This window comes from Diabrotica virgifera, chromosome 3 (genome assembly GCF_917563875.1).
Source record: "Diabrotica virgifera virgifera chromosome 3, PGI_DIABVI_V3a".
Lineage (NCBI taxonomy): Eukaryota > Metazoa > Arthropoda > Insecta > Coleoptera > Chrysomelidae > Diabrotica > Diabrotica virgifera.
The window spans coordinates 82,385,642-82,401,489 of NC_065445.1; the positions used below are offsets into that span (position 1 = coordinate 82,385,642).

At 31.8% G+C, this 15,848-nt stretch overlaps 1 protein-coding gene across 41 annotated transcripts in view; it reads right to left on the reverse strand.

Annotated features, from left to right (window-relative positions):
- The window catches only part of LOC114336038 (longitudinals lacking protein, isoforms H/M/V), a 630,205-nt gene that overhangs the window by 415,359 nt on the left and 198,998 nt on the right, over positions 1-15,848 (reverse strand). The window contains exon 5 of one of the 41 annotated variants that reach the window (XM_050646567.1): positions 5,577-6,007. The exons of 39 other annotated variants lie outside the window; for them this stretch is intronic. In XM_050646567.1, coding sequence (XP_050502524.1) covers positions 5,592-6,007 — 416 coding nt within the window. In that variant the 3' untranslated portion in view covers positions 5,577-5,591. Of the gene's footprint in view, positions 1-5,576; positions 6,008-12,345; positions 12,588-15,848 lie in introns of those variants that run through there. One more of the 41 variants, XM_050646595.1, reaches the window with a different exon arrangement.

Sequence of the window (15,848 nt, forward strand, 5' to 3'; positions counted from 1 at the left end):
ATATGCTGTTTTTTTTTTTCAATTCTTTCACCCTGTATGTATTAATTTTTCATGAAGTTAATACCTCCATTGAAAAGAGCGTAAAAATATTTTTTAGGAAATATTTTCATCTTTTTAGTTTTGTTAATTACCATTTAATAAATGCAAAACGTATCTTCACATGTACGAATATGCGGCAGATTCGTGCAAATATTATAAGAATTATTGTGCATTTAATGGTAGAAGCATATAATTTGGACCACATATACTACATATATAAAGGTCCAAATTTATATACGAGGCCATCTCAGTTTTTGTTCCTTGTACAAAAATGGCGGGCATTCAAAATGGCGACTATACATATGTGACTAATAGCACGATAACTTTTGATCTAAACGTCCAACCAAATTTGGTATATAGGTTCTTTTTTTTTATTAATAATATCGAGGTCTTGAACCGGAAGAATCGGTTTACCAGAATTTGTGTTTTTACTGTATTTTTAATATGTTGTTTCTTTTTCAATTCTTTCACCATGTATATATACATTTTTCAAAAAGGTAATAACGCCCTTGAAAAGAGTGTAAATATATTTTTTAGAAAATATTTTGAACTTTTCAGTTGTGTTAATTACCATTTAATAAATGCATAACGTATGTTCACATGTGATTATGGGCGGCAGATTAATTTTGAATGCCCGCCATTTTTGTAAAAGACTAAATCTGAGATGGCCTCATATCTAAATTTGAATCTTTATATGTGTAGTATGTGTGGTCCAAATTATATGCTTCTACCATTAAATGCACAATAATTCTTATATTATTATTTGCACGAATCTGCCGCACATAGGTACCTACATGAAGATACGTTATGCATGTATTAAATGGTAATTAATATAACTAAAGGGTTCAAAATATTTCCTAAAAAATATTTTTACGCTAAAAAACCAATACAGAAGTAAAAACTTCGAGATGTATTCTGGTATAAAATCGTTTATTTAAAAACTATAAAATGTCATCGATTGCAGAACGTTTTCGTTCTAAACAGAACATCTTCAGTGCATCCTGCCGAGTATTTTGAAACTAGCACACCGTAAATAGTGTTAACATCATCATATATGGTTTACATAATGTAATATGTTAAAATGTTATGACTACAAGTCGATGTTAATGGATAAAGTGGAACACATGCTAAAAGGGTGCCATGGTTCCCTGCTCGAAGATACTAGGTACATACTTGCCAATTCAATGGGCACAGACCAACAAGTTGGCAAGTACCTAGTATCTTCGAGCAGGGAACCATGGCACCCTTTTAGCATGTGTTCCACTTTATCCATTAACATCGACTTGTAGTCATAACATTTTAACATATTACATTATGTAAACCATATATGATGATGTTAACACTATTTACGGTGTGCTAGTTTCAAAATACTCGGCAGGATGCACTGAAGATGTTCTGTTTAGAACGAAAACGTTCTGCAATCGATGACATTTTATAGTTTTTAAATAAACGATTTTATACCAGAATACATCTCGAAGTTTTTACTTCTGTATTGGTTTTTTAAACTATGGTATACAGCCAACTATTGGGATTTTCCCATTGATTTTTTATTTTTACGCTCTTTTCAACGCCGGTATCACCTTTTTGAAAAATTAATATGTACAGGGTGAAAGAATTGAAAAAGAAACAACATATTTTTACATAAAAGAAAACAGTAAAAACACAAATTCTGGTAAACCGATTCTTCCGGTTCAAGACGTCGACATTATTAATCAAAAAAAGAACCTATATACCAAATTTTATTGAAATCTGACGTCTCGTTCAAAAGTTATCGTGCTATTAGCCACATATGTATAGTCGCCATTTTGAATGCCCGCCATTTTTGTAAAAGGAACAAAAACTGAGATGGCCTCGTATCTAAATTTTAACCTCTATATGTGTAGTATATGTGGTCCAAATTATATGCTTCTACCATTAAATGCACAATAATTCTTATAATATTTGCACGATCTGCCGCATATAGGTACATGTGAAGATACGTTTTGCACTTAATAAATATGGTAACTAGCATAACTAAAAAGCTAAAAATATTTCCTAAAAAATATTTTTACGCTCTTTTTAATGGCCGTATTACCTATTTGAAAAATTAATACATATAGGGTGAAATAATTGAAAATAAAACAACATATTTTTATATAAAAACCAGGAAAAACAAAACTTCTGGTAAACCGATTCTTCCGGTTCAAGACTTCGGCCTTATACATCAAAAAAAAGAACCTATATACCAAATTTGGTTGAAATCGCACTTTTCGTTCAAAAGTTATCGTGCTATTAGTCACACATGTATAGTCGCCATTTTGAATCACCGCCATTTTTGTAAAAGGCAAAATCTGAGATGGCCTCCTATCTAATTTTGAACCTTTATATGTGTAGTATATGTGGTCCAAATTATATGCTTCTATCATTAAATGCACAATTCTTATAATATTTGCACGAATCTGCCGCACTAATGCTAGTCTTTTAATTGTTGCTTCTTTTTTTCTTACTCATTGTACTTGTTCATATTTGCATGGTTTCGTTGTCCTCTTCTACGTTTGTTATATATTTAGTTTTTGTTTAGTTTTTTAGACTTTAAAAGTGGCCAAGTCAAATAGAAATAGTCCAGAAAGGCATTCGATAGTTATTTTGGAATCTGTTTAATCGGAATAGTGAATAGAAATGACATCCGACAGAAGTGACCCTGTCGAAATGAATTTTCGGTATTGGAATTATTTTGCTTGACAGAAGCGCATTTTGTTTTGTTTTGACGTTTATATTTTATTTCTACTAAAAATAATTTATTACTACTGATTTATAATTATTATATACTTCCGTGTGTTTTTTACATTTATTGTGTGTTATTTATTTTATATTTTTAGTGCTTATAATTTTTTGTAGCTGTTTAATTTTTTAGTGTGCACTGTTTAAATTTATTTATACCCCATTCCACGACTATACGACCCTCTTGGATTATCGCGACAACGAATTAGAGCAAAATAGTTTCGTACTTCTTATGTTGCACACTAAAATATTCGTTGTCGCGATAATCCAAAACAGTCGTATATTCGTGGAATACACCATAGATAAGTGTATGTTAGACATGTTTTACGAGTATGCATGGAACCTAATTTTAAATTAATTTATTATTCGGAATCTGAATATATTTTTATGTTTGCAGGCACAGTGCTGCCATACTTTTTTTGTTTATTTCTTGTACAATGTCAATCAATGGTGTAATGTACAAGAATAAGATTGTATAAAAACGTTTAAAATACATATAAAGATATAATTATAGCAGTGATTGATAATTATATACCAGTATTATACTTGTATATTATTATTATTTTCCAATCAACGCTTAATAGTCTGAATAAATTATAGAAAAAGGTCATTTTTGGGGAAAGTTGTTTAGCAGTTATTTTAGCTGGAATCAAATCTTAAGATTGCATATTATTAGTAATATCCATTTTAATTAATTTATTAATAATAATTAATACATATCAACAATTTAAATTATCTTTGATTTATTATTATTAAGGTACTAAGGGTATTATAAGGATAATAATGCTTGAGGTCAATGGTGTATATACCGAGGGCCTTTGGCCCGAGGGATATACGTTGACCGAAAGCGTTATTATCTATAATACCCGTGGTATCTTCAACTTTTAATGTCCGACTAAATTATTCTTCATGTGCAAAAAATTTGAATGAATTTTGATTTAATTAGTTTTCAAATAAGTACATTTACTAGCAATAGTCGTAGCGTAATTGTGGTAATCATAGATTTACCTAGGTTGTTATTTGTCAACTTGACAGTATTTAACTAGTTATTTAATTTTATACCCTAACGGCCGGTTTCACAAGTCGAAGTTAACTTGTGGTTAAGAGATAACCAGAAGTTACCCCGAAATATGTGTTTCACAATATCAGGTCAACGGCGAAGTTGTGGTTAACCGACAGAATTTTTAACCAGAGCTTGGAGTGATGGTTAAGCTCTTAACCAGAGGTTATCCTAACCTAATTTCGTTTTATTGACAGGACAGAGTGTATACACGTAAATTATTAATTACAGATATGAATTTATATGATGTACTTAAATGCGTTTAGCATTTCAGCGGCCAATAATTATTCAATTTTTAAATGATTTGCTTCCTGGAGTAATTATTAATACATACTATAGTCTCTTGCTTGCTACATGTTTTTATATTAACAATTTAATTTTAACAATATTGGCGAAAGACCTCAAAACAAATATTATTCATAAACAAAACTTAAAATGTATAATGTGCATGTAATATACAGTGTGTGTACTTTAGTTGGCCACGTATGGGAAGGATTTTTAATATTAATTTTACGAAAAAAAGATATTTCAAAAAAGTTTTGCATAGTAATTTTTATGGTCCAAAATCTAAGAAGCAACCATCATGTATCAAATTTTATTAATCCCATAGGAGGTATGTTAAAATATATGAATTTTTAAAGCAAGGTAGCAAGAATCAACATCAAAAATATGATTATGCAAATCAACTACAAGTCTGACTGAATATCCTAACCACACATATACACACATTTATTTTTCCTTAATCTGCAAAATAAACTCCACAACTAAATATAAAATCCTTAAAAAATATATATACAACAAATTAATAGTCATACAGAAATATAACAATTTATTGAATTTATCCTAATAAAAATCAATCGAAACTCATCTGACTGATCAGCTGATTTGATAATTCTTCCATAAAAATGTTATTTCTGGTGATTATTGTCCATAATTTCCTACCAACATAAGAAAAATAAAACAAAACTTACGGTCAACTAACCATGATTGAATCTGTGGTTGTGAAACAGCAACTGTCAGTTAGACTGTGGGTAAAGGTTAGTTGACCGCTAGGGTTAACCACAGATTGTGAAACCGGCCGTAAGGCGTTATTTTTCAAAATAACACCCTAGGGAATTATATCATACTTAACTGACTTCAAAATCATGTCATTATTTGTAAAATAATATACCAGTCGGACATTAAAAACATTTATATATCTTATATATATTTATCTTTTTTATTTATCAGTTTATCTTCGTTTTTATAACAATTTTAATTAACTTTGATTTAAAACCATTTATCCTCTTATGGGCCTTTTGTATCCAGTATTTACACTTATATTTTATTTACTTTTCAAAGCTTTTCTTTTTTGGTGTTTCAAAACTATTTTTTAAATGCAACTTGATGTAATGTGATAGTATGAAAGAATTAAGGATATGGCAACGATGTCATATTTCAAGTTTAGATCCAGTAACAAACAGGTCACAGAACACTAATTTCACTTTTCAGTGCGGGGTTGCCATCATCTTCTGAGCGCGTCAAATAGAAGTTGGCGTTTTCGAATTACACTGATTGCGATATAAGTTACAGAATGCCAATCCCAACACGAAAATGACGATAGACATTAAAAATTCCGATTTCGGGTAATTACGATTCGACTTGGTCATTTCTATTCGTTGTATTGTTAAAAGTTACAGAATAGGGCTGAATCACAGCGTAAAATCTAACAGCTACACATTCGTTATCACCTCTAAAGACTTTGAGTTTTATATGGATTTTGGGTATTAGCAACATCAGTTTGAGGATATGAATTAGAATATGATTGCACGTTTGAAGGATGCACGATACTTGTAGAAACATTATAAGGATTAGGTGCAGGATTTGGTAAAACAGAATCTGGTTTTGTATTAGGCTTCGATATGAAACCTAAAAGTTGCTGTAACATTTTGGGATCGGAATTTTGAACGGTTGGATCATAATCACTATGTACTATGAGATGCCGCTGAAGGTGCTGTTTCTTTTTAAAGCCCTTCTTACAAATGGGACAAAAATGAGATGGGGGTTTGCCGCATTCTTCCCTTTTATGATTGCAGAGATTTGTTTTGTGTTTATAAGAACGCCCGCATTGGTCGCATTTGAATCTTTGAACTGCAAATTCACTCCAAGCTAAAAAAATAATAAAATTAGTAAAATATAAAACAAAAATTCGAAACTAAAAGATTCTTGAGTGGCATAATATAATGATTGAGGATAGTATATCTGTAATTTGAGCGGATCAGATTGATCAGAAACTAATCAAATACAATGAAAAGTCCCAGATACGAAAATCTGAAGACCTCTACCATGGAACCAATTTCTTGGTACAAACTTAATCTCTGCCTTCTACAATTTACAAGGCGAGCAGACGACGATTAAAGGAGACGAAATGGACTCTAAAATATGCTGCCACATTCCGTCCGGTCGTCTAGGTAAAAATTCCAACTAAAGTTGACTCATAATAATATGAGTAAACTGAGATAAGGAAAGACAGCTTACGTTTCATTTCGGTTCATAGATGACCAATCACCACTTAGGGTAAGCACAGAACAAGTAAGTCGCGGTGGAGGTGTAGGTCGCGGTAGATGCTACTAGTTAAGTCGCGGTGGATGTCGACAGCACATAGCAAGAGGTCACCTGCGCTGTCAGTCGAGCTAGAACCACTATCAATTGGCTGTAAATAATAAGATCCTCCTTCATGTTTCAAAAATTTACTGAATTTAATTACTTTAGAAATTCAAAAATAAACTGAATACAAAAAAGGGAGTATATAAAAAGTATCAACTCATATTATCACCCTTGTAGGCCGCGCAGTAGACATCCATGTAAAACAAACTCATTTTATTTACAAAAGCATCGATGTAAACCTCCTGGATGGCATCGCGCTAAACCTCCATCGCGACTTACCTGCTCTGTTCGCTTCCATTCATTACAATGTGTTTGTTTTACATGGATGTCGACATCGACCGCGACCGACACATACAGCTCCACCGCGACTTACTTGTTCTGTGCTTACCCTTACGTACGTTTCACTCTCTCCAGAGATCTTTAGAGAGGCATATGATCTGCTTTGAACGAATATTTACACATGTATAAACATTTTCTTTGCAACACGAAAATGCAGCAGCTTTATAATACTCTGGTTAAATCGGAGAGTGCAGGAAGAGCCTATACCGGTTTCGGAGGTCTTTTCCCCCTCATCAGTAGTCCCATATCCTCTTCTCTCCGATTTCTCCACGATTTCCAATCATACTTTGGGCCTTTCCGAATTGCAAAGAAAGAAATGTCACGGATGGACTAGAGCCATCTACCGAAAAACAAATTAAGTTATTAATCGAAGTAGCACAGAAAACGACAATAAATATCGTCTCCATACCACCAGATTGACAACAGGTGGAATACTTTCTTTGCTTACACCTCCTGAGATTTTTAAAAGTTATAAATCAAACAGGATGCCGAGGAAATTAAGATGAGAGAATTTTAAATAATTCACAACTTATCTGCTAAGCGTGGTAAAAGTTCCAACAAGAAAGATTCCTTAATACTCCTACAAAAGAGTAAATGAATTAAAAATGTATAAACATTTTCAATTTCTTTGCAACACGAAAATGCAGCAGCTGCATAATTCTCTGGTTAAATCGGAGAGTGCAGGAAGAGTCTATACCAATTTCGGAGGTTTTTTCCCCCTCATCAGTAGTCCCATATCCTCTTCTCTCCGATTTCTCCACGTATCATACTTTGGGCCTTTCCGAATTGCAAAGAAAGAAATGTCACGGAGGAACTAGAGCCATCTACCGAAAAACAAAGTAAGTTATCAATCGAAGTAGCACAGAAAAGGACAATAAATAAGGTCTCCATACCACGAGATTGACAACAGGTGGAATACTTTCTTTGGTTACACCTCCTGAGATTAATTAATTAATTAATTTAATTCATTTACTCTTTTGTAGGAGTATTAAGGAATCTTTCTTGTTGGAACTTTTACCACGCTGAGCAGATGAGTTGTGAATTATTTAAAATTATCTCATCTTAATTTCCTCGGCATCCTGTTTGATTTATAAATTTTGAAAATCTCAGGAGGTGTAACCAAAGAAAGTATTCCACCTGTTGTCAATCTGGTGGTATGGAGACGATATTTATTGTCGTTTTCTGTGCTACTTCGATTGATAACTTAATTTGAATATTTACAACTTTGAATTTGAATGAGCTCAAGCTTTAAAAAATTATGGAAAATTCAGAAAAACAAGGAATTGGACTTCATAAGTCCTACGTTTTCACTCAACATGACTGGAATTAGATATTTTTGAACTATTCGTGTACCTTTGCCTCGATTGTTAAGCGATTTTACTAATTTTGAGTCATTTTTGCCAAACTTCCATCATAAGTTTTTAACTGGAAATGACATCAAAACGAGAAATAAATAATCCAGCTCGACTTTTCAATACGGATCGATTGATATATACTATTTCTGCGACTATAGTGCGGCACTTCCGGATATAAATTTTCAACCGGAAGTGATTTTATAACTTTATTATTTGTGCTCCGATTTTCAAGATTCTTCAGCAGTTTGTAGATATGTATTGATATCGTTTGGTATTATTCCGGTAACAAAACAATTTTGCTTGCATGTCATTATACAGGGGTGAATGGAAGCATTGTATTTTCTCCTAACTTTAAAGAATTCTGTGGAAAAATGGAAAAGCGGATTTTGTTTCATAGTCCTATCATACTATCCGAATATCTCTTTTGTTGTAAGAGCTGTACCATTTTTTGTAAATAAAAACACTGATTGACTCATAAAATACAGGTTGGATTGATAAGATTAGAATGGCCCGCAAGCAGCCCAGATCTCAATTCTATTGAGCATTTATGGTATAAATTAAAAAAGTTATTCGCCGACATCCTAGGCCTTCAGAAAATTTGGTACAACTATGGCTCTCGTAGAGGAATATCGGGCTATTCCCCGGGCAAGGATAACACATCTTTATTCGATGCCAAACAGATTGCGAGCAGTCGTTGCTGCAAGAGGTGGACATACCCGCTATTTAATTGTTTTGTTTTGTTGTTAATTTTGTTTGGTTTTGTTAATTTTAGTGCGTTTGATAGTTTTAATGAAATAAACCTTCAAAGCAAGTTTTTATTTACAGCTCTTACAATAAAAGAGATATTCGGATAATTCAAAAAACAAAACCTTAGTAATACTAGTCCAGGGCGCATCTGTTTTGAGATGGACGTTGAGAGGTGACTCAAATTTTTTTGCAGAAATTGCTTGAAAATAAATCAAATAATAATATTTGAGTTATCCTCCCTCTCAAAAGGGTCCGCAACATTGTTTAAATAATCAAAATATCAAAAATTTAGGGAAAAATTCGATTTTTTTCTTCGTTTTTTGATTATAACTTTCAAAATATTCATTTTCGAGAAAAGTTGTACCAACATAAAAGTTGCGTAATTAAATTTCCTACAATATAGAATTGGCTACAAATTTAAAAAATAGTCACCCTAGTTGCAAAATAGCAATAATTGCGAAAAAACCATACAAAAACAAGTATTCGCATTTTACGTTTTTCAACCATTTATGCTACACTTAGGACCTTTATATTTAACTCACAAAAACTTTATGATACAGTAAAACTATACTGTAAATTTGATTAAGATCGGTTCAATAGATTTTGCAAAATAAATTTTGCAATCCAGCTCTCGCAAAAAAAATTCATTTTTTCAAAATGTTAAAGGACTGAAAATAAAGCAGATAGCAAGTTGAAATTTTTTTTTGCTTATAGAAGTGTACTGTACCTTTTATTTGCAATTTTCAAAATTAAAATCGATTAATTACCACGGCGTCAGAAAATTTTTGAAATAAACAATAATTTTTGGTGCTACGCGCAGGACAGCGGTGTTCGATTCACACAAATTGATTTTCACCAAAATTTCTTCCAATCTTTATCTAATATATTATTTTCTTACTTTATATTTTGTTGTATTTTAATACTTTAATTCCACAAAAATCAAGCTAATTTTATTATTGTTTGTGAAATATTGTTTAAACAACTGGATATATTTAAAAATAATAAACTTTTATTATTTAAGTTAAAATATATGAACAAAGAAAGTTTTTGCTAATAAAAGTGTTATTTCAAAGGATAGAGTATGTGTTTTTATTTTGCAATAAACAAATTTATTTATTTATATCGAAATGTAATAAAAATTAAAATGTATCAATCATTATCAAAGGTCATTGGAATGCCCAATCAGAGCAAACTATCCGCTGTCCTGCGCGTGGCACCAATAATTAATGTTTATTTAAAAAATTCCTGACGCCGTGATGTTAATCGATTTTAATTTTGCAAAATTGCAAATGAAAGGTACAGTACACTTCTATACGCAAAAAAATTTTCAACTTGCTATCTGCTTTATTTTCAGTCCTGTCACATTTTGAAAAAATGAATTTTTTTTACGAAAGCTGGATTGCAAAATTTATTTTGCAAAATCTATTAAACCGATCTTAATTAAATTTACAGAATTGTTTTACTGTATCATAAAGTTTTTCAGGGTGAAATATGAAGGTCCTAAGTGTAGCATAAATGGTTGAAAGACGTAAAATGGGAATACTTGTTTTTGTATGTTTTTTTCACAATTATTGCTATTTTGCAACAAGGGCGACTATTTTTTAAATTTTTAACCAATTCTATATTGTAGGAAATTTAATTACGCAACTTTTTATGTTAGTACAACTTTTCTCGGAAATGAATACTTTTAAAGTTATAATCAAAAAACCAAGAAAAAAATCGAATTTTTCCTTAATTTTTTGACATTTTGATTATTTAAACAATGTTCCGGACCTTTTTGAGAGGGAGGATAACTCAAATATTATTATTTGATTTATTTTCAAGCAATTTCTGCAAAAAAATTTGAGTCACCTCTCAACGTCCAAATGTACTAATATTTTTACAGATGCGCCCTGGTCTATACCTCCAGGATAACACAAAAGGAGTATGAAACAAAATCAGCCCTTCAATTTTTCCACAGATTTTTTCAAAAGTTAGGAGAAATTACAACGCTTCCATTAACCCCCGTATAATGCCATCTAAGCAAAAATTTGTTGTTACCGGAATAATAACGAACGACACCAATACATGTACCTACAAACTGATGCAAGAATCTTGAAAATCGGAGTACAAATAATAAAGTTATAGATTGTCAAACTTAATCAAAAATATTGGGTGGCGGAATTTTTTGCGGTGAGTGTATGTAGGTAAGCTATTTTTGTATATATTCAGACTGGACTAGACTTTATATAGGGTAAATCAAGTAGATTAGTTTTTGATGCACGAACTATTTTTATACATTCTTATCGTATTTCAATTTCTATTGGCCTTTTTTTAAACATTACAACTTTCACTGCGTTCGTTAACTAAAATTTCCGTTTGAACAATCTTCGATGTTTAGTCACAGTCTTCTTCTTCCACTCGATATGGCTATGCAAAAATATCTATTAAACGATGTATACAGTATGGCGCAAATGTTTGAAATAAATTCTATTTCGTAAGCCAGCGATTTTAATGGAAAATCAAATTATAATTTTTTGACGTATATCATACTAGTAACGGCATCCGTCTGGGCGGGCTGACGTAATCGATATTTTTTTTAATGAGAATAGGCGTCGTGTGCTACCTCGTTTAAAAGGTTACAAATAATTCTCTATTCAGTAATTTTTCAGTAAACAGTATTCAGTAAACAATAACATAATTATTTATGCAGGGTGTCCAAGAAAAATCTTTTTATTTAAATTAATTGACACAAAAAGAAGAATGTAGGTATGTAATTATTTAATTCAAAACACATTCTACTGCTATCAGAAAACAGAAAAAAATATTTTTTTTATAAATAAAGATTACTTTTGGCTTAATTTCAATGTTCAAGCTGCCACCCATCTACCTCTTTGTAGTTATGAGCAGTAGAACATTTCATTTAAGCGAAAAGCAATGTTTATTTATCAAATAAACATTTTTTCTGTTTTCTGACAGCAGTAGATTGTATTTTTAATTAAATAAATTACATGCATTCATCTTCTTGTGTCAATTAATTTAATTCAAAATAATTTTTCTTAGACAACCTGTATAAATAATTATGTCAATGTTTATATTACTGAATAGAAAATTGAATCATCTTTCAAATAAGCTAGCACAAGACCCCGATTCTCATTAAAAAACATAATCGATTACATCATCACGCTTAAATGGATGACGTCACTAGTATGATATATATGTCAATAAATCATAATTCAAACATAAAAATCTATCTGTTTCAGGAATTTTCCTAAAGTCGCTGGCTTACGAAATAACGAATTTATTCCAAACATTTGCACCATACTGTATCTTTGGTTCGAATCCAGAAGATCCAGATCAGCTGCTGTAAATGATTAGGGATCCATGAAGACGACATTGTGTAAATATAGTATATTTTATTATGCGATGTAAAACCTAATTTTCCTCTACAGGAACATGTTGTCCAGTTCCATCCCAATCATTGTGGACTACACTCGCGAGATGTCGCTTAAGATGGTGTTTCCTCTTAAAACCTTTTTGGCAAATGTGGCAAAAGTGGGTTGGAGGTTTGCCGCATTCATCCCTCTTGTGGTTACATAGATTTGATCTGTGTTTATAAGAACGCCCACATTTATCGCAGCTAAACCTTTGATTGCCCCATGCTGAAAAATATTAATATTAAGTAATTGTAGCTATCCATATACAGTATGATGCAAATGAAACGAATAAACTCATTATCCCGTAAGCCCGCGAGTTTGAGGGAAAATCCTGAAACAGGTCCATTTTTATTTTTAAATTACAATTTTTTGATGTCAAATTAGTGGACGTCATCCATCTGGGCGTGATGACGTAGTCGATGATTTTTTTAAATGAGAATAGGGTCGTGTGCTATCCCATTTGAAAGGTTATTCAATTCTCATTCACTAATATCATTAGCATACATTTTTATACAGCGTGTCCAAAAAAATTTTTAATTAAATTAGTTGACACAAAACAAGGAAAGTATGTATTTAGTTAATTGACTATTTCACTAGACTGTTTTTAACTGATAAAACGGCATAGCAACGCTTCGTTTCCTACTGACAAAACTCCTTAACGACGTGAAATCTCAGCGACAAAATTATGACAGATCCGTCACGAAAGTCTCTGGTAATAACAAATAAATAAAGATTATATTTCGTTGATATGGTGCATTAATTGTCTCGTGAAATAGTCTTGTCGAATATCATTCGAGAGAAAATTATTTCCGGCAAATTTTTTTCCTGGTTTCATTCAAGTTCGTTGCCTTTTGGTAATTTTCGCTTATGAAATTTTGACAAAATTACTCGACTGACGTCTCGTGATTTAAGTCAAAATTTAATTCGCGAAAATTGCCAGGCAACAAACTTTCATACCAGTCGAAAATATTGCCGGCAAAATTTTCTCTCTTGTGATATTATATACGAAAATACATTTTACTGCTATCTGAAAACATGAAAAAAATGTTTATTTGACAAATAAACATTGCTTTTCGCTTTGTCACCCACCTGACCCTTGGCAGTTTAAACATTTAATTTAAGCGAAAAGCAATATTTTATATTACTGAATAGAAAATTAAATTACCATTATTAATCCTTATTATTTTATTAAGTACATATTACCTTATTCTCCTTTTTAAAAAATCATCGATTACGTCATCACGCCCAGATGGATGGCGTCACTAGTATGATATAGATGTCAAAATATCATAATTTAAAAATAAAAATTAACCTGTTTCGCGATTTTTTTGTCGCAGTCTTACGAAACAACGAATGTATTTCTTTCATTTGCACCTGTTAGGGTTCGCTTTATTTTATTTTATGCAAAAAGGGCATTTTTTTTTAATTTTCGATATAGAAGCTGATAAGACATTTAAGATAGAGCTAACAACATCGGGATTTAGGGGACAATCTTTAAGAACTAATAGCAGTTATGCTGCAGACGAAAAATGACTTAATAGCGGAGAATACTGCAGCATACTTTACGCTTGAGTGAAATTCATATTTTTTGACATAAGTACTTACCTCGTATCTTTCTTTTTCTTCACGTGCCTTGTCCGTTCCGAAGGTTGGTAATTAACATGGCTATTCTGATTTTGATTTTGACACATCTGAAAAGTTCGGCAAATGCCAAGCCGAACCTCCTCTCTGGACTCCTTCTGCGGTCCATTTTCCCTTGCACAATAAGCTGAAGTACTCTATACTCTATATTTATTGTGCATCATAACGAGATCCAAGTATTCAAACTTCGTTTATCTCGTATAAGACTGATAAACTTTGATATCTGATGGTTGCATCTTAGCTTTTAGACCATGCAGAGCTTTTTATGTAGAATAACATTTTTCGTAAAATTCACTTAAAGAAAAATCCGAAAATATGCTCAGAACAACTGAAATGGACTTCTGGAGAAGATCTGCTGGTATATCAAGAATACAAAAAATCAGAAATACAAGAATATTGGAGATGATGGATGTAAAGCATACAATAATGGACGATATAAAAACAAAGCAATTAAGATGATTTGGCCACGTACAACGTATGGAAGACGACAGATTACCCAAGCAAGTGCTACGATGGGCACCAAAAGGACGGCGAAAAAGAGGAAGACCTAGGAAAAGCTGGATATAAGGAATCCATAGGGAAATCAGAGAAAGAGGCTTGAACGAAGACATGTGCTACGACCGAGAGCAATGGCGATTGGGAATCGGAAGACGTCGTAGAACGTTATGAACCGATTATATGTATATATAATAATAAAATAGTTTCCCATATGGTTCCAACGCAGACACGCTATACAGGGTGTTCCGAAAAGATTGGACATAAATTATACCACAGATTCTGGGGTCAAAAATAGGTTGATTGAGCATCACTTACCTATATACAATAGTGCACACAAAAAAAGTTACAGCCCTTTGAAGTTACAAAATGAAAATCAATTTTTTTTCATATATCGAAAACTCTTAGAGATTTTTCATTGAAAATGGACATGTGGCATTCTTATGGCATCAGCATCTTAAATAAAAATTAAAGTAATATTTGTGTACCCCATAAAAATTTTATGGGGGTTTTATTCCTTTAAACCCCCCCCCCCCAACTTTTGTGTACGTTCCAATTTAATTATTAGTGTGGCACCATTAGTTAAACACACTGTTTTTAAAACTTTTTGCCTCTTAGGACTTTTTCGATAAGCCAGTGTTTATCGAGATATTTTGAATATTTATCGAATCCACCACATATTTTTGTATGGTTAAGTACGATTACAGAAACTTGTTAATAATCTGAAAATTTATTTATAATTTATATTTTTAGGTATATTTTATAAAAGAAGCCGCATCTTGATAAAAGGTGACTTATCAAAAAAAGACTAAGAGGCAAAAAAGTTTTAAAAACACTGAGTTTAACTAATGGTACCACAATAATAGTTTAATTGGAACGTACACAAACATTTGGGGGGTTTAAAGGAACAAAACCCCCATAAAAATTTTATGTAAATATATTAAAAAAGAAGCCGCATGTCGATAAAAACTCGCTTATCGAAAAAATACTAAGTGGCAAAAAGTTTTAAAAACGTTGTGTTTAACTAATGGTACCACAATAATGAATTAATTGGAACGGACACAAAAGTTTGGGGGGGGTTAAGGGATCAAAACCCCCATAAAATTTTTATGGGGTGGACAAATTTTACTATAATTTTGTTTTAAGATGATCCTGCCATAAGAATGATACATATCCATTTTCAATAAAAAAATCTTTAATAGTTTTCGATATATTGAAAAAAATCGATCATCATTTTGTAACTTCAAAGGGCTGTAACTTTTTTATGAGCACATTTGTACTAAGATAAGTTAGGTTCAACCGAACTATTTTTGACTCCAGAATATGTGATATAATTTATGACCAATCTTT